The 24,847-nt window shown below is 42.4% G+C and overlaps 1 protein-coding gene across 1 annotated transcript in view; it reads right to left on the reverse strand.

The window, feature by feature from the left end:
• slc36a1 (solute carrier family 36 member 1) overlaps positions 1-24,847 on the reverse strand; it is a 63,460-nt gene that overhangs the window by 14,286 nt on the left and 24,327 nt on the right. The window contains exons 5-9 of the mRNA XM_073067319.1: positions 17,193-17,288; positions 14,614-14,698; positions 12,121-12,339; positions 7,849-7,947; positions 2,285-2,451 (exon numbers count right to left, since the gene is read on the reverse strand). Coding sequence (XP_072923420.1) covers positions 2,285-2,451; positions 7,849-7,947; positions 12,121-12,339; positions 14,614-14,698; positions 17,193-17,288 — 666 coding nt within the window. The remainder of the gene's footprint in view (positions 1-2,284; positions 2,452-7,848; positions 7,948-12,120; positions 12,340-14,613; positions 14,699-17,192; positions 17,289-24,847) is intronic.

A 24,847-nucleotide genomic window follows, 5' to 3' on the forward strand; every position in this document is an offset into this window, starting at 1 on the left:
GGAAAAAGGGCCCTGCACACCGACACCTCATCTCAACTATGAAGCATGGTGCATTATGGTTTGGGGCTGCTTTGCTGGCTCGGGGCCTGGCCAACTTGCAATCATTGAGGGAACAATGAATTCAAATAGTATCAGGACATTTTACAGGAGCATGTCAGGGTAGCTGTCTCTCGCCAGAAGCTAAATAGAAGTTGGATGACAGAACACAAGACAATGATCCAAAACACAACAGTAAATCAACAACAGAATGGTTGAAAAAGAACAATACACAAGCTTCACAATGTCAAGTTGGAGTCCAGACCTTAACCCAATTGAGATGCTGTGGTACAACGTGAAGAGGGATGTTCAAACAAATATCCCAGAAATATTGATGAACTGAAACAGTTTTATATGGAGGAATGGTCAAAAATTCCTCCTCGCTGTTGTCCAAGTCTGATCAGCAGCCACAGGATATGTTCGGTGGAGGTTATTGCTGCTAAAGGAGGTTCTACCAGGTTTTAAAATACAAGGGTTCACATACTTTTTTCAGCCTGGACTGAGAATGATTCAACAATATGCTCAATAAAGACATAAAAAATACAATTGTTTGTGTGTTATCAGTTTAGGCAGATTGTGTTTGTCTAATATTGTGACTTAGATGAAGATCAGATCATTAATTACACTTTAGGAGTAATTAATGCAAAAAACAGGTAATTGCGAAGGGTTCACAAACTTTTTCTTGCAACTGTATACTCAGTGGTCTCGTTATTAGGTGCAGGAGATACCTACTAAATAAAGTGGCCACTGAGTGTATGTTTTTAAGGAAAGACTGATTTCTTCCATCCAGGACACTTTGACAATCTGATAGCTTCATGACTATTATTGGTGATTATTTAGATTTAATAATTCATGTAAAACCTCCAGATGATCATGGTGCAACTTAAATTTGTGTCTCTGTTTATAGCTCTGGCCTCTTAACATTTCAGATATTGGAAACAGCAGAATAATGGTTACATTTTAAGTTATGTATTTAGATCGTTATTAATTTAACATGGCTACAATACAAATGAGCATAGAGACATACAGCCCTTGGCCTAACTCATCCAGGCTGTGTTAACCAGTGAGCTCGTCCTATCCACCTGCTTTTGGCCCCTAGCCCCCTAAATCTCTCCAATCCAGTGAGATTTCAGCCCACTACTACTCTGAACAAAAATATCCACAAGGCCATTGTTTTCACAATAGGCAAGAAGCTTAGAGAATAACATTTGAATGATGCAATTGAACCACAATAATTCAACAATTTTAGAAACCTGGAATTTCTTAGCTTTCAATGTCTGCCTTTTTTCAACTGTTCAATACGACAAACAAACAAACACACAGGATGCTAATGATCATTGAAAATGAGCAGGCTTGAAGAACCCAAAAGTCTAAGAGTAAACAGTGGAAAAATTTCACTTGATATAACACAGAATAAACTTGATATATACACAGAAAATCCAACAAAAAGTAATGGATATGGCCCAGTCCATCACGGGGTAAAGCCCTCCCCACCACTGTGCACATCTACACGAAGTGTCGCAGGAAACCAGCATCCGTCATCAGGGGCCCCCACCACTTAGATTATGATTTCTTCCAACTGCTGCCATCAGGAAGAAGCTGCAGGCGCCTCAGGACTCACACCACCAGGTTCAGGAACAATTACCTCTCAACCATCAGGCTCTTGAACCAAAGGTGGTGACTTCACTTGTCCCTAGCACATTTGGACTCATTTTCAAGGACTCTTCATCTCATGTTCTCAATATGTATTTATTCATCTATTATTATTATTTCCTTCTTTTTGTATTTGCACAGCTTGTTGACTTTTGTACACTGGTTGTACTGGCTGGTGCAGACTTTCACTGATTTTATTATGGGCATTATTCTATTATGGATTTATTGAATATGTCTGCAAGAAAATGAACGTCAGGGTTGTATATGGTGACATATATGTACTTTCATAATCAAATTTACTTTGAACTTTACTCAGATGTACAAAGTCTGTTCAAAAGAAAGCTATCTAGTTTATTTCAAAATGAACAAGGATTTTTAATAGCTGCCTTCACATGCACATATTTGCTGAAAAATAAATAATCCAGAAGTCTCAGTGCCATGTTGGGAAAGATAAATATGCAAAGCTGATTGTTAAGTTTTACTGACAATATTCCAAAGGGAAGCTATCAAAATACTTAACAAAAGTACAATGCATCTAAGAGATCAAATTAATCTGTCATCAAGCTTAAGACCAGCAATGTTCATGAACACTTACCAGCAAGGTGGCAAATTGAGGGTTACACTTCCTTTAATATCAGCTCCAAAGCAAATGTATCCCAGAACTCCAGTGATTACATACAAAGTTGTCACAATTGACATAGCTGAATACAGAATTATTGGAAATTTATGTGGTTTCTGCATCTGGTTTTCAAGTGGAAGCACCTTAGAGAAAATAATGAATAAAAACACAATATTTTAGACACATTCAGTATAGTCACTACCAGTGCTGCGGAAGTTCATTAATTGGGATGGAAAAAGAATCATTGTAAATTTTCATGAATCTTTAATGGTGGAAAATTTTCCCTGAAGCTGATTTCTTAATTACCATAGTGTTGGTGCGATCTTTCCATGCATACTTTGTGTTTTTTTTACATTACAATAGCAGCCGTACTTTTAAAAGGTCTCTCACTGGCTTTGAATTATATCTAGAGCACCAGGACTGCCCAAGAAATGTTACTTTGGTTAGAAAAACTTCAGTCAAGAGTCAACAAAAGGTTTGACGTTAGCATTTATCAAACAGATGTAAAACGTTTCAAATAAGGAAAGGCTGGGTCGTAAAGTGAATTTAGTAAAGTGTTAGATATGTGGGTTATATAAAGAGTAAAAGGGAGGTGAGAGTTGCTATTGGACCACTGGAAAATGATGCTGGTGAGGTAGTAATGGGGGACAAAGAAATGGTGGATGAACTTAATGAGTACATTGCATCAGGCTTCACTGTGGAAGACACTAGCAGTGTGCCAGAGGTCTGTGAGTGTCAGAGAGCAGGAGTGAGTGCCATTGCTATTACAAAGGGAAAAGTGCTGGCAAGCTCAAAGGTCTTAAGGTGGATAAGTCACCTGGACCAGATGAACTACATCCCAAAGGCCTGAGAGAGGTTGCTTAAGAGATAACGGATTCATTGGACATGATCTGTCAAGAACCACTTCAAAGGCCAGTTCGCCTAACTTCAGTGGCTGGTAGGTAAAGTGTTGGAGTCTATTATTTCAGATGGGGTTTTGGGGTGCTTGGAAACTAATGATAAAGCAAGTCAAAGTCAGCATGGTTTCCGTCAAGGGAAATCTTGCCTGACAAAACTATTAGAGTTCTTTGAGGAAGTAACAAGCAGGGTGAACAAAAGAAAGGCCGTGGATGTCATTTACTTGGATTTTCAGAAGGCATTTGATAAGGTGCTGTACATGAGGCTGTCTAACAAGGTAAAATCCCATGGAATAGCAGGAAAGATACCAGCATGGATAGAGGAATGACTGACAGGCAGGAAGCAGTGAGTGGGAATAAAAGGGGCCTTTTCTGGTTGGCTGCTGGTGACTAGTGGTGTTCCTCAGGGGTCAGTATTGAGACTGCTACTTTTCACATTGGTTGTCAATGATTTGGATAATGGAAATGATGGCGTTGTGGCAAAATTTGAGGACAATACGAAGATAGGTGGAGGGGTAGGTATTGCTGAGGACTGCAGAAGGACTTAGACAAATTGGAAAAAAGAGCAAAAAAGAGGCAGATGAATACAGTGTTGGGAAATGTATGATAATGCATTTTGGTAAAAGGAACAGTACTGCAGACTATTATCTAAATGGAGAGAAAATTCAAACATCACAGGTGCAGAGAGACTTAAGAGACCCCATGCAAAACTCTCAGAAGGTTAATTTACAGGTTGAGTCTGTGGTAAAGAAGACAAATGCAATGTTGGCATTCATTTCACGGGGAATAGAACATACGAGGGGTGATTGATAAGTTTGTGGCCTAAGGTAGAAGGAGTCAATTTTAGAAAACCTTTTTCAACATAGTCCCCTCCTACATTTACCCACTTAGTCCAGCGGTCGTGGAGTATATGGATCTTGGACCTCCAGAGAGTGTCCACTGCAGGGCTGATTGATAAGTTTGTGGCCCAAGGTAGGAGATGAGTTATACAGCTCTCGCTACATGCACATGCAGTTCAACTCTTTGAGTGATTATGCAGAAAGCTTGAAGTTAATAACTCATCAGTTAATAACTCATCGGGGTGATTGATAAGTTTGTGGCCTAAGGTAGAAGGAGATGAGTTATTAACTTCAAACTTTCTGCATAATCACTCAAAGAGTTGAACTGCATGTGCAAGTAACGAGAGCTGTACAACTCATCTCCTTCTACCTTAGGCCACAAACTTATCAATCACCCATCTGTGGACACTTTCTGGAGGTCCAAGATCCATATGCTCCACGCCTACTGGACTAAGTGTGTAAATACAGGAGGGGTCTATGTTGAAAAGTAAATGTACTGGGTCTTCTAAAATTGACTCCTTCTACCTTAGGCCACAAACTTATCAATCACCCCTTGTAAAAGCAAGGAGATTATGCTGAGGCTTTATAAGGCACTAGTCAGGTTACACTTGGAGTATTGTCAACAGGTTTGGGCCTCATATTTCGGAAAGGATATGTTGTCATTGGAGAAAGTCCAAAGGAGGTTCATGAGGATGATTCCAGGAATGAAGGTGTTAACAGATGAGGAAAATTTGACAGCCTTGGGCCTGTACTCACTGGAATTTAGAAGAATGTACGGAGGTCTCACTGAAACCTACCAAATATTAAAAATACCAGATAAGGTGGACGTAGAGATGATGTTTCCTAATGGTGGGGATATCCAGAACGAGAGGGCACAGCCTCAAAACGGAGGTTTAGAAGGATTTTTTTAAAGCTAGGGAGTAGTGAATCTGTGGAATGCTCTGCCACAGACTGCGGTGAAGGCCAAGTCCGTGGGCATACTTAAGGTGGAAGTTGATTGTTTCCTGATTGGGCAGGGCATCAAAGGATATGGTGAGAAGGCAGCTATATGGGATTGAGTAGGATCCGGGATCAGCCATGATAGAATGGTGGAGCAGATTCGATGAGCTGAATGGCTTAATTCTGCTCCTATGTCTTATGGCCTTACAAAAAGATATCAACCATAAAACATAATAGTTCTGTACTTCTACTTGGCCAATGTGGACACTAGGGAGTTCAATTTCTCGCTCTGTCTCACTGAGGGCAATCAGCATTTTTTTAGGCACTAGGACATACAACAAAGTTAACTTACGTCTATACATGAATTAGAATATGATATACCCCACAATGTAGTTACAATCACATTAAAATATAAACAGAAGCTTTGACCTTAAATATAGTACACAAACAACATGACATATTTACATATCCTCAGTACTATAGGAATGGAATACAAGACGATAAGAGATAGGAGCAGAATTGGGCCATTTGGCCCATTGAGTCTGCCTTGCCATTTCATCATGTCTGATGCATTTTTCCCCTCAGCTCCAATCCCCTGCCTTCTCCCCATATCTCTCTATGTCCGACCAATCAAGAATCTATCAACCTCTGCCTTAAACCTTCTATCAACTTCTGCCTATTAACCTTCTTACTTCAGTGGTTGGTAAGTTGATGGAGAAGATCCTGAGAGGCAGGAGCTATGAACATTTGGAGAGGCATAATATGATTAGGAATGGTCAGCATGGCTTTGTCAAGGGCAGGTCATGCCTTATGAGCCTGAGTGAGTTTTTTGAGGATGTGACTAAACACATTGATGAAGATAGAGCAGTAGATGTACATGTAGATGTAGTGGATTTCAGCAAGACATTTGACAAGGTACCCCATGCAAGGCTTATTGAGAAAGTAGGGACGCATGGGATCCAAGGGGACATTGCTTTGTGGATCCAGAACTGGCTTGCCCACAGAAGGCAAAGAGTGGTTGTAGATGGGTCATATTCTGCATGGAGGTCGGTCACCAGTGGTGTGCCTCAGGGAGCTGTTCTGGGACCCTTACTCTTTGTGATTTTTATAAATGAATAAGTGGAGGGATGGGTTAGTAAATTTGCTGATAACACAAAGGTTGGAGGTATTGTGGATAGTGTGGAGGGCTGTCAGAGGTTACAGCGGGACATTGATAGGATGCAAAACTGGGCTGAGAAGTGGCAGATGGACTTCAACCCAGATAAATGTGAAGTGATTCATTTTGCTAGGTCAAATATGATGGCAGAATACAGCATTAATGGTAAGACTCTTGGCAGTGTGGAGGATCAGAGGGATCTTGGGGTCCGAGTCCATAGGACACTCAAAGCTGCTGCGCAGGTTGACTCTGTGGTTAAGAAAGCATATGGTGCATTGACCTTCATCAATCGTGGGATTGAGTTTAGGAGCCGAGAGATAATGTTGCAGCTATATAGGACCCTGGTCAGACCTCATTTGGAGTAGTGTACTCAGTTCTGGTCGCCTCATTATAGGAAAGATGGGGAAACCATAGAAAGGGTGCAGAGGAGGTTTACAAGGATGTTGCCTGGATTGGAGAGCATGCCTTATTAGAATAGGTTGAGTGAATTCGGCCTTTTCTCCTTACAGTGGCGGAGGATCAGAGGTGACCTGACAGAGGTGTATAAGATGATGAGAGTCATTGATCATGTGGCTAGTCAGAGGCTTTTCCCCAGGGCTGAAATGGCTAGCATGAGAGGGCACAGTTTTAAGATGGTTGGAAGTAGGTACAGAGGAGATGTCAGGGGTAAGTTTTTTTATGCAGAGAGTGGTGAGTGTGTGGAATGGACTGCCAGTGACGGTGGTGGAGGCGGAAACGACAGGGTCTTTTAAGAGACTCCTGGATGGATACATGGAGCTTAGAAAAATAGAGGGCTATGGGTAACCCGAGGTAATTTCTAAGATAAGGACATGTTCGGCACAACTTTGTAGGTCGAAGGGCCTGTATGTTGGAGGGCCCTTTTATATTTTCTACACAAGTGCATGACCATACACTGTGTTGCATCTGCCACTTCTTTGCCCATTCTCCTAATCTGTCGTAATTCCTTCTGTAGCTATTTCCTCAAAACAACATGCCCCTCCACCTATATTTGTATTGTCCACAAACTTTACGAAAAGCTTTGGTAAACCTTCCATCATCCGAGTCATTGACATATAACATAAAAAAAGTAGTTCCAAAACAGACCTCTCTGGAACACCATTCGTCACTGGCAGCCAACCAGAAAATGCCCCCTTTATTCTCACTCTTTGCCTCCTGCTAATCAGCCAAAGCTCTATCCATGCCTGTATTTTTCCTGTAACACAATGGGCTCTTAACTTGTTAAGCAGCTCCACGTGTGGCACCTTGTCAAAGGCCCTCTGAACATCCAAGTACACAACATCCACCGATTCTTGTCTATCCTGCTTATTATTTCTTTAAAGAATTCCAACAGATTTGTCAGAGATGACTAAACAATGTATGGCAGGAAAGGCACCATAAAGCTAATCTGAGCACATCAGCTTAGTTTAGACCCCTTATAAAACCATACCAGGGAAGATACTAAAGCATGTACACTAATCACTATGACAGTAGAATGACAAGGTGATGTTTGTGAGTGTTTACCAAGTGCTCCTCGTCACATGCAGTAAAGGGAAAAATTAGTAAAATTAACCAAACCAATGGCTACAGAAGCAGTAGCTCAGGTTACAGTTTTGTTGACTGCAGGGTTAAATATAGAAATAGCTGTGTAATTTCAATCATATATTAAAAAGACTAACACCAACACCATTGACATAATTATCTTTCACTTACCACACCAATGCCTTCAAATGCGAATATAGCTGTTCCAAAAAACATTGCAAAAGATTTCCAATCACCAACTTTTGGCAGATCCGACGTATGTGAAATATGCTGCATAATTAAGAATTATATATTACATCTAATGTTTATGAGTAAAATTTTCACCACATTCATAAATTCATGCTCAAGATTAAATTCAATAATGGACAGATAGATGCTGGTGCATATTATATATATATATATATATATATATATATATATATATATATATATAAATATATACACACACACATATAGTGTATTGATAAAGTATTCAGGCCCCACAACAATTTTTACATTTTTCTGTCTCATTTTCTAAATTTAAAATATATTGGACTAAGATAAGATGTTGGAAAAGATTTGTAGCTCAGGTTGAAGATGTTGTTGTTGACTAGCTCGTCGAGCTGGCTTGTTAGCTTGCAGACACTTCGTTACCCAGCCAGGCAACATCATCAGTGCAATTTCGAATGAAATGTTGGTGATCTAGTGCGCACGTGTGTGCCATTTCTATTGGTTATCGATTATGTAATCCGCGATTGGTTCGTTAAAATCCGATTAGGTGATAATTGTTGTCCTGGATGTGTTAGTCAACCGTTATGTAGGATTAGCGTCATCCTCATTGATTGACGCATATTATCAGGTGTGACTTGGCTCTTGGCTCTGGACTGACCACTTGATGCTGAAGTGTGATGAAAACTGGGTTCATTTTGACATGCTTGTTGACAGAATTCTGTGTAGAGAATAAAGCCTCTAAGAACTTTCAGGCTTGTCATTGACGAGATTGGCCTAGGATAGTGACATTGGTCCAGACAAACTGATGTGCTTCGCTGTCACAATGTATAACTACAAGGGAAAGTTGATCATGATGGTTTATAGACCGTTGGTGTTCAGGTACCCTTGTTGATAGCTTCCTATCAGTCTGTCCAATATAATGCTTGTTGCAGTTGGTGCATGGAATTTTGCATATGGTGTTCATTCTGTGCGTTGTAGGTATGGGGTATTTTATTCTTAATAGACAAATGCATGAACAAATCAAGGACACACCAATGGGATCGCCTATCTCGGGGCTCGTCGACGAGGCAGTCATGCAGCGACTGGAGCAAATAGTTCTGCCACTGATTCCGCCAAATCTACAGATTTGATATGTGGATGACATATTTGTCATTATCAAGTGCACTACGTTGGATGAGACACACCAACTAGTCAACAATTCATTACCGGCAAGATGGTGCCAGTGACAAATGGTGACAACTTGTAAATGGCTTACAAAGCTTCTGGATACTTTTTTTTCTTATAAATATACTTCTGATTGATTGCAACCTGTAATTTCCTTTTAAGGAACGTATTTTTGGGTCGACTTAACAATCTGGAGCTTCTGTGACCTCCTAGGGGATTCGGCATGGAGTGTAGCTATGGGCATTACTGGGAGTGTACGCTATGTCGATCCCTAATGGCGGAACACAAACCCATGGTCAGTTCCATTACTGTGCACCGATTAAAGCGTCGTGCAAGACTGAAATCGATGAAGGTGAGAGTGGAAAACCAATGGGTGTTCGGTGTCATCTGCTTGTGCTTGACCAGGCTCCATCTCGCAGCTGCTGGCGGAAGTGCAGGAGTCTTGTGTCCAACACAGCGAGGTTTGATCACCTTGGTGGTGGACTCACTTTAGGCTGTGATTTCATGTTTAATTCCCTCAGAACTGCATGCTAATTAATTCCCTTTTTGTTGTTTGCGCAATCTTTTCTCGGCGCATTTGATTGCCTTGCCTGCAAGAAGACGAATCTCAGGATTGCACCTTGCACCTTGATAATAAATGTACTTTTGTAGCGGTGTGCTACACGCAGCGCTGAAATAACGACACGTAGTCGATGAACTGCGGTTACAGAAGAGATTTTATTCGAACTTCGCGGCCTCGCTTTAAAGCCTTCCTGATCTCGCCCTCCCCGGGTGCGGATGCTGTAGGGGGCACGTATTCACAGTCCCGTCCCACGCACGGGCTTTTCCCCTTGCTGGTGAAGCAGACTTGGCGCCCTTTTGGGACTGGCCTTTATGCCGGCGCGCTGGCTATCTGTGAGCCGGTTCGAGTGCGCTAGGAAGTGGGTCGCCACACTTTGAACTTTGAAGGACTTGGAGGAAGGGAAAGTTTGCACTGGATCCATGACATGGGAAATAAATGGAGTTGATTGCTGTATGGAATGGAGTTCAGAGTGGGGAAGTAAGGTCAAGCACTCTGGTAAGAGAATTCAAAAGGCAGATCTAAATGCAGAGAGTCTGCAAGTGAATGAAGTACAGAGGGACTTCAGGGCTTACGTCCATGGATCAATAAAGTTAACATACAGGTCTAATCAGTTTTAAAAAAAGGCAGATGATTTTTATTGCAAAGAAGTTGTAGCTTCAAAATTGGGATGCTTTGGTTTCATTTATACAGGAAGTCAGCAAGAATTTTACTAGGAAAATTAAATCATCTAGGAGGCCAAATTGGTTAACTCATTTAGATCAACTTAAAAGTCCTGATTGAAAAGCTACAGAACCTGGGCCTCTGCGACTGGATCCTCGACTTCTTAACCAGAAGACCAGAATCTCTGCAGACTAGTAATAACATCTCCATCTCGCTGACAAATGATGCTACTGCACCTCAGGGATATGTGCTTAACCCCCTGCTCTACTCTCCTTATAACCATGACTGTGTGGCTAGGCATAGCTCAAATGCCATCCATAAATTTGCTGATGATTCAATCATTGTTGGCAGAATCTTAGATGATGACGAGTGTGCATACAGGAGTGAGATATACCAGCTGGTTGAGTGGTGTTGCAGCAACAATCTTGCACTCAGTGTCAGTAAGACCAAAGAGCCAATTGTGGACTTCAGAAAGGGAAAGACAAGGTACACACACCAATCCTCATGGAGTGATCAGAAGTGGAAAGGATCAGCAATTTCAGACTCTTGGTCCCTACGTATCGATGCAGCTACAAAGAAGGCAAAACAGTGGCTATATTCCATTAGGAATTTGAGGAGATTTCATATGTCACCTAAAACACTCAAAAGTTTGTACAAATATACTGTTAAGAGCTTTCTGACTGGCTGCATCAAGATCTGGTATGGGGTGTGTATTGTACAGGATCATAGTAAGCTCGTGTGTTGTAAAATTAGTCAGTTCCATCATGGACACCAGCCTCTGTAGTATCCAAAACATCTTCAAGGAGTGATGTCTCAAAAAGGTAGTGTCCATCATCAAGGACCCCCATTTCCCAGGACATGTCCTCTTCTCATTGTTATCATGATGTCAGAGGTACAGAAGCCTGAAGGCACATACTCAGCGATTCAGGAACAACTTCTTACCCTCTGCAATCCTATTTCTGAATGGACATTGAAACCACAAACACTACCTCACTACTATCTTTGCACTACTTATTTAATATAACTATTTGATATACATATATTTACTTACTGTAATTCATTTTCCCTATATTATCATGTATTGTAATGTACCGCTTCTGCAAAGTTAAAAATTTCATGACATATTAAACCTGATTCTGATTCCATTTCCTACAGTGCCCAACGATTTATTTTCTGACTTACTGAGTTGAGTATTAAAGCATATTCTGTTAGTTCGGTTCAAGTACCTGAACTTGAAGTTCAGGTACTTCAAGTTTGGAATGAAGACCAACAGAATGATGAACGGCAGAAAGCTGAGCATATACATGTGATGCTATGCCTAAGCAACATCACAGTTTTTGCCTTTCCAAATAGAACACCCTATATCCACCCCAATATTTTATTGGCATTTAGCAAAAACTTGACTGTAAACTAGTTGAAACAAATTGCACTTCTAAGAACAGTTATAGAAGATAATGAACTCTGAAATATATGCATCAACAAAATGTTGACTTTACGTTATGAAAACCAACTATTCCAAACTTGTATCTTTGGCCAAAGTTATCTATTTGAATCAGCATTCTATTCCAAAATGTAAAGTAGTAAATTTGGTACGTAAAAAGGTCTTTTTTTTCCCAGTCATGGCTACAATTTCAAATGGCACACAATGACAACAAAAAAACTCAAGATTTGTACAAATATAGTCAAAACACTAACATTTCAAGAGGTTTTAGCAGAGGTTTGTGATTTCCCCCCCACTTTCCCCACTTTTTATAAAGTGAGCTTTAGCAACTTAAACCATGTTTTCAAAAGCATGACAAAAGCAAAATTAAGTCACATATGAAGGAAAATAAATTGAAATTACTCACTGAGAAGAGGTGGATATAAATCAAGACAAGGCTCACAAGCATAGCTAGGTTGGCTAGCATTGACAAAGGAGCCAGGTACTTCAAGTTTGGAATGAAGACCAACAGAATGATGAACGGCAGAAAGCTGAGCATATACAGGCGGCTGTCCATGCTTCCATATCCAACCGTGGAGATATTTCGACTGCAGTCATTAGTTGTAATGTTTGCTGCATCCACAACCTAGAAGTAAAAAGTTAGACCTTAAAGTCAGGCAGCCGCTTAAAGTGTATTTGGTTTGCATTACTCCAGAGTGGAGGAGACATTTCTCATGCAAACTTTGTGGCTAAGTATCTGGAACACACAGACATCCAGATAAAGGAGCTGAAAAAACACATCACTTCACAAACGACACACACAGCTGACTTTGCAGGGACCCCTATCTTTATCTGCGGAAGGCTAGACAGATTTCATTTTTTTGTTTTGTGTTGGAAATAACATTTGGTGCCTTGGCCAAACTCAATATAGACTTTGAAAAGCTGGAGCATCAACCTCCAAATTACATGACTACGTAGTTACCGGCTGCCAACCTGAAAAAGATCTTCACCCAACTTCACATGGCCCGTCACGGAACTGTCCCACAACCTGTGGACTCACTTTCACGGAAACTTCATCTCATGTTTTTGGTATTTATTGCTTATTATTTATTTATTATTATTATTATTATTATTTCTTTTGTATTTGCACAATCTATTGCCTTTTGCACACGGGCTGCTTGCTGTCCTACTGGTGGCAGTCTCTCACCAGTTCTATCATGGCTCTTGCATTTACTGAGTATGCCCGCAAGAAAACAAATCACAGGGTTGAATATGGTGACAAGTATGTACTTTGAACTTTGCTGATAACCATACCTCAACCTGACACTTTAAAAGGAACAGCCCAGTTTGACTTATCCTTCCTTGTAGCTCACATCCTGCAACCCACGGAGCATGCTGATATACACCACCCCCAACACACCCCTCTTGGATGCAACAAAGAAATCCCGTCCCATCCGAGCCTCTTTTATTCAGGAAATTTCAATCAATACTGGGTAAGTTAAGGTCCCTCACTAGGACTACTCTATTGTTCCTGTGCCTCCATAATGTTTACCTGTCTGTTCCTCTAGCTCTCAGGGGGGCCCAACGCATAATCTCATCAGCACAATTGCACCATGTTCCCGAGCTCCATCCAAATTGCCTCTTTGGCCGAGCTGTCTAAGTACCGCTGGTGACATTCCCCCTTATTAGTGCCAACCCTCCACCTCCTTTTAAGCTACCCCTATCATATCTAAAACAACAAAGCACAGGGACATTGAGCTGTGTGCCCCTCACACAAACAGGCCCCTAATGACAAAACAGCCCTAGTTTGCTCAACTTCTCCTTATAGTTCATACCCTCGAATCCAGGCAGCAACTTAGGAGGCTTCTCCAGCACCCTTTTCAAAGCCTATACATTCTTCCCATGATGTGGGGGAGGGGGTACCACAGTTGAATGCAACACTTCAGATGCGGCCTAACCAGAGCTATGTAAAGCTGCGATACAACCTCCAGACTCTTGAATCAATGCTTCAACTAATAAAGGAAGGAAGTAGGCGTAGCAAGACAAGTGCTACACCTGCCCCTACACCTTCTCCCTCCCTACCACCAGTCCTTCCAGATGAGGGAATACTTCACCTCCGAGTCTGTTGGGGTGATACACTGTGTCCGGTGCTCCCGGTGTGACCTCCTGTATATCGGTGAGACCCGACATAGACTGGGAGACCGCTTCATCGAGCGCCTACGTTCCGTCCGCCAGAAAAAGCAGGATCTCCCAGTGGCTACCCATTTTAATTCCACTTCCCATTTCCATTCTGACACATCAGTTCATGGCCTCCTCTACTGTCGCAATGAGGCCACACTCAGGTTGGAGGAGCAGCACCTTATATTCGGTTTGGGAAGCCTCCAACCTGATGGCATGATCATCAATTTCTCTAACTTCCAGTAACTGCCCACCCCCACTTCACCGTTCCCCATTGCTGTGTCACTCTCACACCTCATCTCCTTCTGGTGCTCCTCCCCCACTTTTCTTTCTTCCATGGCCTTCTGCCCTCTCCTATTCAGATTCCCCCTTCTCCAGCCCAGTATCTCTTTTACCTATCAACTTCCCAGCTCTTTACTTCACCCCTTCCCCCTCCTGGTTTCACTTATCACCTTGCGTTTCTTCCTCCACTCCCCCCACCCTCATACTCTGACTTCTCATCCTTTTTTCTCTCCAGTCCCGATGAAGGGTCTCGGCATGAAACGTCAGCTGTACTCTGTTTCACAGATGCTGCCTGGCCTGCTGAGATCCTGCAGCATTTTGTGTGTGTTGCTTGGATTTCCAGCGTCTGCAGATTTTCTGTGCTTTTTGAAGAATGCCTTTTGCTATCCATGTTGCTAAACAGCTTTCATTGCAATGACTTTACTGCAACAACATAAGTAGTCATTAAGGTAACACCTACCTGCTTAATGTTGTCAGCCAGAAATACAAAGTAAACACAGCAGAACCCCAGCTGGGTTAGGAGCAAGAAGAATTCCACAAACCACCTGTCAGATAACACAAGCAACAATTAAACTGCAAATTGATTTGGCTTCTTGCACTTAAAAATGCACAGAAAGCATTACTGCCATTATGAGACTACTCACTACTCACTCCCCATCCCCATTGTCCTTACACAAGGGCACTGAAACCAGCCCTCCCCCATTTGGCAGTGTGAAAGATGTATTACAAAATACACTTGACAACGAAGATATTGCTTCCTGAATACTTTTGGGTGTATCTTATGGATTTTGGGCTGCTGATCATGAAAATCACCGGAGTTAGAGTGGTGATGCTTTAGCTTTTCAAGGCTTCAGTCCGAGAAGGCACAAAAGAAAGATCCAGGTGAAGTTTTTTAATTTTCTTCCTTTCTTTACATCTGTTCAGCTAGGACAGTACAGTTGCCAGACAGGATAGCTGCACGATACAGGGAAGCAGGGAGGCTTCCAGTGTTCCTGATTACTACAGCTGCGAGGTGCTCCAATCCACATTGATGAGTTGGAGCTGGAACTGGATGAACTCCGGATCATTCGGGAGGCTGAATGAGTGATAGATAGGACATATAGGGAGGTAGTTACACCCAGGGTGCAGGACACAGGAAACTGGGTGACAGTGAGGAAAGAGAATGGGGTTAAGGAGCCAGTGCAGAGTACCCCTGTGGGCATCCCCCTCAACAGCAGGTATATCACTTCAGATACTGTTGTGGGGCGGGGGTGGGGTGGGTTGACCTTACAGAGGGAAGTCACAGTGGTTGGGTCTCTGGCTCTGCGACTCAGAAGGGAAGTGGGGAGAAGAGGCACGCTGTGGTGATAAGGGATTTGTTAGCTAGGGGAATGGAAAGGAGGTTCTGTGGGCGAGAACAAGATTCCCTCATTGTATGTTGCCCCCTAGGTTTCAGGATCTGAGATATCTCGGATTGAGTCCGCAGCATTCTTAAGTGGGAGAGTGAATATTCACAGATCATGGTCCATGTCGGTACAAATTACACGTGTAGGACGAGTGACGACATTCTGTAAAGTGGGTCCAGGGAGCTAGGTGCTAAGTTAAAGGGCAGGACCACAAGGGTTGTGATTTCTGGATTGATACCAGTGCCATGTGCTAGTGAGGCCAGAATTAGGAAGATTATACAGATTAACATGTAGCTAAGGGGCTGGAGTAGGAAGGAGGGCACAAGATTATTGGAGCCTCAGGCCTCATTTAATATCTTAGCAGGAATGTTTGACAATGCTGCTCGGTGGGGTTTAACTAGAGTGGTAGGGGGATGGGAACGACTGTGCCAAAACAGTTAGTGGAGACAGATCCTGTAAGATCTCAGACAAAAATCAGGAATCAAAAGGTTGAGCAGGGTGCAACTAGTGTTTTGAGCTGTGTATATTTCAACGCAAGAAGTACCATAGGAAAGATGGATGAGGTCAGGGCATAGATCAACAGGGCACAGAAATAAGGAAGGTATGACACCTAACAGTCCTAGAAACTTCGAGCAACAAATGTGTAAAAAGATCACAGACTGTTGCAAGAAACACAAGGTTGTTACAGTAGGCGATTTTAACTTTCCACATATTGAATGGGAATCCCATACTGTAAAAGGACTAGATGGAATAGTTTGCCAAAAGTGTTCAGGAAAGCTTCCTTCATCAGTATGTAGAAGTCCCAACAGGGGTCCGTTGGATTGTTCTGTTGGGAACAGACATAAACTTGATAGGCTGAATAGCCTCTTTCTTAGTTAAATGTCTTTCTTATGGTCGGATGGTGCTGGGCTGCAAGAGATTTGGGTCTGCCCCGTTAGTGAGCTGCTTGCTGATCGGAGTAGCTAGACTGGGCGTGACTGTTATTTTGCTTGTTATTTTGAATGTGCTGTGTATCTGTTGCACTTTGGCCCCAAATGAACACTGTTTTGTTTGCCTGTATTCATGTGTGGTTGAATGATAATTAAACTTGAATCAGATTTTGATTTGAATATAAATAATAAGTACAGAACACTGATGAAGCTCATCAGATTCCAGAGCTGAAACTTGCTGAATTCTGCAGTACTCAAGATGGGAAATCTGTCTGCTAAACCTGGAAAAGCAAACTCAGTCCATTACTGGAATGAGCAGGAGTAGTCCTCGAGGACAAGGTTAACTATAAATATATTGAAAGACACCCAAGATTAATTTTATAGATTTTGAAATAGACATTACTGAACATTTAGAACTGAATATTTTGTGTAATAATGCACATCTTAGTTTTATTGGGTTAAGAGAGTTTGGAATGCTTCTGTACCCCTACCATCAATGTGTTTGCATTACTTGCATATTTAAAACTGAAAACAGGACTTCAGGGACCAGCAAAGACAGGCCAGTACTTGCACAGTATGTCAGCAGTTAGCACTAGCAGCACGCTGCTGGCTTCAAGTCTGGCCCAATAATTTTATCTGCAGCTGTCACTTGCTGATTTGCACTGGACAGTATATGCTTTCATTCACAAATGAACCCCAGCAATGTTCTCAACAGAGTTAAATACCTTCCAAAATTGGAAGCCTTCTTGAGCCGCAAGTGGGGGGATTCTTCCAAACTGCACATCACAACATTGCCATAATCCAGAAATGGCTTATTTAATCTGTATATTTACAAACAATATTTGGAAAAAAAAGTCAGCATCACAAATATATATTTCTGACATAATTTCAATAGAAAACCCTTTTCCACTTAACTCTATCAAGAAAATTGTACCTCCAGCAACTATGCTTTTTTTCCCCCCACAGGCAAACTGCATGCAATACATAGCAACAAAATAAAGTGAGAATAGTTCACACAACTTTATTGGAACAGGGTTATAAAGAAATTGGATAAATACCTCAAAGGACACCATCCCAAACAATTGCTCAGATGGCAATTAAAACAAGAAATTAGTGAGAAACATTTGCAAAACAACTACTTTGTCAAGCCCTATCAGAACATTAGGTAAATGAGATCACCTGGTACCTTCTCACCTCAAAAGCACTGGCCTAATCTGCTCTACCTTTCTACAAAGAATATCACCTTAACCACTAATGTTCCAAACCTTCAGTTTAAAGTGTTATGATCGCAGCCCCCTCCTTTGTGAGAATCGCCAGAGCCCTAGTGAAGGGGGGGGGGGGGGGGTCAATGACCCAAGAGAAGAGAGAGATACGTGCGGTGTCCCTCGTTTCACGGCGAGGCAAAAGCTGGCGACTGTGGTCATTGTCTCGTGGAGACACCTTTGTGAATTGGGAACTGTACTACGTGTATACCCTCAGGGCAACGTGGGTGGAGAGACAGAGAGAGATTGCATCATCCCAACCTGATTGACATCTGAGACCCCATGAGTTCAGATAAAAGAGGGGTTGTAAAGACGGCCCCCCCAGACGCACCAGAAGACACGCTAGAAATCCTGTGACAGCGTTTAATAGCGACAGCCGGTGGGGGGGTTCGTGTGCGTCTTTTCCTTGCCTGGGATTGGCAACCTCACCACGAAAGAACGGCTTTAGCTACAGGAGAGGCCACAAGTGAACGGCCACCTCCCAACGAGACTCCGACGAATCGAACACCTAAAGGTTGGAAAAAACCCGCCGGGTAACTGTTTCATTCAATCTCTATCTCTCTCTCTCTAACAAAAGTGCACCACCGCAACACCCCAAAAGACGGCAGCTGGTGGAACTGCAGTGAACGCAAGAGACTTTTAGATATACAGCGGACAATATATACCTTACCCCTAGACAACGATAGAGCTTATTTCTTATTGATTATTACTAAACCTGCGCTTTAGATTGAGTATTGACGACGTATGTTATCTGAATGTTTGTATTAACCTTACTTTTGTGCCCCTTAATAAATAAAAACGTTTAAAAATGGTACCATCAGACTTCAGCGGACCTCTCTATCTTTGCTGGTAAGTGATCCAGTTACGAGATACGTAACAAAAGTAAATCCATCACTAACTGAGGCAACCAAAACTGCAAGTTTTCCAAAGTTTGGCACAGATTTAACAGGCTTCCTTCAGTGTCCCTACCACCATACTACGAAGGCCAAAAATTCACTTGTCTCATTAGTTACTTGCTGTACCTGAAGGCCGTTGATAATTCTGGAATCAGGCTCTCTGAATACCAACACTGGCAGGAGGCAAAGAGTAGGGAAAAAAGGAGCTTTTTCTGGTTCGCTGTCAGTGACTAGTGGTATTCCACAGGGGTCTGTGTTAGGACTGCTTATTTTTTTACATTCTATGACTTGGATGACGGAATTGCTGACTTTGTTGCAAAGTTTGAAGACCACATGAAGATAGGTGGAGGGGCCAGTAGTTTTGAGGAGGCAGAGAGGCCACAGAAGGATTTAAATAGATTCAGAGAATGGGCAAAGAAGTGGAAGCTGGAATATAGTGTTGGGAAGTTTATGGTCATGCACTTTGGGAGAAGAACTAAAACAGGAAGACTATTTTCTAAGTGGGGAGAAAATTTAAAAATCTGAGGCCCAATGGGAATTGGGAGACCTTGTGCAGGCTTTCTTAAAAGTTTATTTGCAGGTTGAGTTAATCATTTCAAGAGGACTAGAATATAAAAGCAAGGATGTAGTGTTGAGACTTTATAAAGATCTGGTGAGGATTCACTTGGAGTATTGAGAGCAAATTTGGGTCCTTTATCTTAAAAAGATGTGCTGACACTCAAAGGGGGCTCATGACAATGATTCTGGGATTAAAAGGTTTGTCAAATGAAGAGTGTTTGATGGTTCTGAGCCTGTGCTCACTGGAATTCAGAACAATGAGTGGTGACTTAATTGAAACCTATCGAACGTTGAAAGACCACGATAGAGTGGATGTGGAGAGGATGTTTCCTATGGTGAAGGAGTCTAAGACCAGAGGACACAGCCTCAGAATAGAGGGACATACTTTTAGAATGGGGTACGAGGAGGAATTTCTTTAGCCAGAGTGCGGTGAATCTTTGGAATTCTTTGCCACAGGCAGCTGTGGAACCCAAATCATTAGGTATAATTAAGGCAGAGGTTGATAGGTTGTTGATTAGTCAGGACATGAATGGATACAGGAAGAAAGCAGGAGACCGGGGCTGAGAGAGAAAATGGATCAGCCATGATGAAATGGCAAAGCAGACTCAATGAACCAAATGGCCTAATTCTGCTCCACCATCTTATAGTCTTAACATTTATGTCCCAAGCCATTTAAAAGAAATATTCTTTGCATTCTTTCAAAACAGATAACATTTCATTAGATAATTAACCTATCATGTTATCTTCTGAACTCATCTATAATCATCTGGAAGATGAGATCCTTATTTTCCCCAACTATCTTTGGACACATTACATTCAATTCCTCCAAATATAGAGAGATTGTTATAGCCAAGGTCAAAGCACTGATTTCCTATAATACTCCACCAGTTATAGCTGGCTAACCTGAAAATAGCCCATTTATCTCCAATATTTCTTGTCCATTTAATTACTTAAACTATCAGAAATTTACATACACATCAACAGGCTTTCCCTTTTCTGCACACCAATCATTTATTTCTCATCAAGCTGTCTGCCTGAACATATCTAGGCACTAATTTTTAAGTCATCCTGTGTTTCTAAACTTTGTCAGTTCTTAGGCTTATGATCGAGCTCATTCCTCACACTCTTTCACAATTACTTTTACAAACCCCATTTCCAGAAAAGTTGGGATATTTTCCAAAATGCAATAAAAACAAAAATCTGTGATATGTTAGTTCACGTGAACATTTATTTAACTAACAAAAGTACAAAGAAAAGATTTTCAATAGTTTTACTGACCAACTTAATTGTATTTTGTAAATATACACAAATTTAGAATTTGATGGCTGCAACATACTCAACAAAAGTTGGGACCGAGGCATGTTTACCATTGTGTTACATCACCCTTCCTTTTAATAACACTTTTTAATCATTTTGGAACTAAGGATACTAATTGTAGTAGATTTGCAATTGAAAATTTTGTCCATTCTTGCTTGATATACGACTTCAGCTGCTCAACAGTCCGTGGTCTCCGTTGTCTGATTCTCCTCTTCATGATGCACCATACATTTTCAATAGGAGACAGATCTGGACTGGCAGCAGGCCAGTCAAGCACACGCACTCTATGTCTACAAAGCCACGCTGTTGTAGCCCGTGCAGAATGTGGTCTGGCATTGTCCTGCTGAAATAAGCATGGACGTCCCGGGAAGAGACGTTGCCTTGATGGCAACATATGTCTCTCTAAAATCCTAATATATGCCTCAGAGTCAATGGTACCTTCACATACATGCAACTCACCCATGCTGTGGGCACTGATGCACCCCCATACCATCACAGATGCTGGCTTTTGCACCTTTTGCTGATAACAATCAGGATGATCATTTTCATCTTTGGCACGGAGAACTCGACGCCCGTTTTTTCCGAAAACTAGCTGAAATGTGGACTCATCTGACCACAGCACACAGATCCACAGTCTTTCGGTCCATCTGAGATGAGCTTGGGCCCAGAGAACTCGCCGGCGTTTCTGCATAGAGTTGATGTATAGCTTCCTCCTTGCGTAATACAGTTTCAAGTTGCATTTCTGGATGCAGCGATAGACTGTGTTAAGTGACAATGGTTTTCTGAAGTACTCCCGAGCCCAGGTGGCTATAAATGTCACAGTAGCATGATGATTTCTTAGGCAGTGCCGCCTGAGGGCTCGAAGATCACGTGCATTCAACAGTGGTTTCCGACCTTGCCCTTTACACACTGAGATGTCTCTGAATTCTCTGAATCTTTTCACAATATTATGTACTGTAGATGTTGAAAGACCTAAATTCTCTGCACTCTTACGTTGGGAAATGTTCCTTTTGAACTGACTAACAATTCTCTCATGAATTTTGGCACAAAGGGGTGAGCCACGACCCATCCTTGCTTGCAAAGACTGAACCTTTGATGGACGCTACTTTTATACCCAGTCATGATACCTCACCTACTACCAATTAGCCTGCTTAACGTGGAGTCTTCCAAACCGGTGTTACTTGAATATTCTGCGCACTTTTCAACCTTATTTTAACTCTATCCCAACTTTTGCTCAGCGTGTTGCAGCCATCAAATTCTGAATTTGTGTATATTTACAAAATACAATTAAGTTGGTCAGTAAAACTATTGAAAATCTTTTCTTTGTACTTTTGTCAGTTAAATAAAGGTTCACGTAAATTAACATATCACAGATTTTTGTTTTTATTGCATTTTGGAAAACATCCCAACTTTTCTGGTGTTATGAGTGATCGACAGACCTGATGGACAATGGGGTGCAGAGTTAACCATTCCCCCCCCCCCCCTTCTGAGAACCACGAACTATTGCTGTTGTTATGTTGCTCATGAGAGAGAGATAAAGCCCAGGCAAGAACATTTGCTACAGATAAGAGGGGGAGAGAGACTGTTGATTTACTGTATTATGACTCTTCCTGGATTATTTACCTTCTACTACAAGGACTGTACTTTGCTCGTTAACATTCCTCAGGAGATAGCACGAGTGGCCTGATTTGATGGACACGGTCATTCAGAGTTGATGGATAGCTGAGACCCCGTGAGTGGGGATAAAAGACAGGTCTGGAGAGACACCCTTCAGACACACCAGTGGACACTGACTGAGTGTTGGGAACCCACAGGAAGGTGGGGGCTTCGAGGACCGAACCAGGAGATCGGTCAGTAAAGCTCACAGTGTTACGGCAGGGCCGGTGGGGACTTGTGTGTGTGTCCACTCATGCCAGAGTGACGAGTCCACCACAGAAGAATCGTCTAGCTGAAGACCAGAGGGGTCATAACTGAATGGCCACAACGACACGACAGATTAAGAAAGCCACAAAAGGTTTGCCTGCCTGTTACATCTCGCTCGCTCTCTCTCTCTCCAACGATTTCAACACAACAACCATAACCACCTCAGCAATTATGAACTGAACTCTATACTTTCCTATGACAATTCATTTATCCCTAGACATCGATAGAGCTTGTTTATTATTGATTATTATTATTCCTACACTTTTAGGTTTATTACTGCTAACTTGTTTTATACGTATATTTGCATCTTTGATATTGTATTGTGTAGTTTACTAATAAACACCTTTAGTTTGGTACCACCAGACTCCAACGGATTCGTCTTTCTCTGCTGGTCAGACACCCAGTTACGGGGTACGTAACAAATTGGTTTTCGTCCGGGATTTGATTACCAAGTTGGGGGGCCAGTGAATCGGGATAAAAGTCCCTTATCTGATCTGGTTGTACGGATAACCAGACGGGAAACTAGCAGAGATGGAAATTGACAAATTTTTAAAAGACCCGACTCCTGGGGCATTAGAGGATTCCAGGAAGGCAGAATTGGTGAGCGTTGCAAAACGATTAAATCTCTCAGCGGTGAAATCGTCGATGAGCAAGGTGGATATACAGAGAGCAATAGCTGTGCATTACGTATCCGAGGGGGTGTTCACGTTGGATGTATTGGACCTGTTCCCTCAGAAAAAACCAGTCGAGGGTGACCTTCAGTTACAGATAGAGAGATTAAGGTTGGTTGCAGAGAAGGAGGAAAGAGAGCATGAGCTCCAGATACTCCAGATAAAGGAGATAGAAGCTGCAAGGCAGAGGGAAGAAGCTGATAGGCAGAGAGAAGAAGCTGATAGGCAGAGGGAAGAAGCTGATAGGCAGAGGGAAGAAGCTGATAGGCAGAGAGAAGAAGCTGATAGGCAGAGAGAAGAAGCTGATAGGCAGAGGGAAGAAGCTGATAGGCAGAGGGAGGACAGAGAGAAAGAGAGGCAGTTTGCTCTGGAAATGGAGAAGTTGAAGGCATCGCAGGGAAGAGACCGGGCAGCAAACCAAAATGAGGGGTTCAAGATTGTTCAGGAGATCCAGTTAGTACCTCCATTCGAGGATGGATGTCGATAAGTTCTTCCTTCATTTTGAGAAAGTGACTGTGAATCAGAACTGGCCTAAGGGGAAGTGGGCTGTTCTGTTACAGAGCGTACTTAGGGGGAAGGCTCAACAAGCGTATTCGGCATTGTCTATAGATGAGTCTAAGGATTACGAGGAAGTAAAAAGGGCTGTATTGAGGAGTTATGAGTTGGTGCCAGAGGCATACCGGCAGAAGTTCCGGAACTTGAGAAAGCCGTGGAACCACACGTATTTAGAGTTTGCCCGTGAGATGTAAATGTATTGTGAGCATTGGTGCGCCTCAAAACGGGTCGTTGGAGATTATGATAAAATATTACAGTTAATACTGATGGAGCAGTTCAAAGGTTGTATCCCTGAGAGTATGAAGACGTACTTGGACGAGAAGGAGACAGAGACTCTGTCTGCGACTGCCAAATTAGCAGACGAGTATGCCTTAACCCACAAGACCAAGTTTTCCCTAAATAAGAGCTACCAGAGAGGCAGTAGGGATGGCAGAGAAAGCCCACCAGCTAAGGCAGAGAATAAGCCGGCAGCTAGTGGAAAAGGTAAGGAGGAGGAAAGACAGGCTGGCAGGAAGGTTCCCAACTTTACGTATTAAAATTGTGGGAAAGCTGGTCATATAGCATCTAAGTGCTTTGCTCCGAAGAAGGAGACAGGAAGAGGGAAAACGGAAGTCCCGACTGGTTGCATTGAGTCGGTCAACAGAGCGATGAGGAAGATAAAGGTAGATAGAGCACAAGAGGGATGTGAGAAGTTTATCTCGGAAGGGACGGTGTCTGTGAAGGAAGGAGAAACCCCAGTTCCAGTGAGGATCTGGAGAGATACTGGGGCTGATCAGTCATTTATTTTAAGGAAGACGTTAGACTTCGGTCCTGAGACTGAGACTGGGGAGGTTGTGTTAAGAGGTATCGGGAAAGGGTCCGAGGCCGTACCTTTGCACAGGATGTTTCTGAAATGTGACCTGGTATCTGGACCAGTCGAAATAGGGGTGCGGTCGAAACTACCGATGGACGGCGTGGACGTCCTACTTGGTAATGATCTGGCAGGTGGTGACGTGTATTCAGCATTGAAATTAACAAGTAAGCCTGTAAGTGCTGAGGACCCGCCCATAGATTCCAAGATTTATCCCGCATGCGCAATCACTCGCAGCATGTCTAGAAAGGCGGCTGAGAAAGGAGACAGTTTAAATGAGTCCAGGGTTGATTTAGCAGAGACGTTTTTACCGATCTTGTACTAGGAGAGGTTAGAGGATGGTAAAAC

The sequence above is a fragment of the Hemitrygon akajei genome, chromosome 15 (assembly GCF_048418815.1).
Source record: "Hemitrygon akajei chromosome 15, sHemAka1.3, whole genome shotgun sequence".
In the NCBI taxonomy this organism is placed as follows: domain Eukaryota; kingdom Metazoa; phylum Chordata; class Chondrichthyes; order Myliobatiformes; family Dasyatidae; genus Hemitrygon; species Hemitrygon akajei.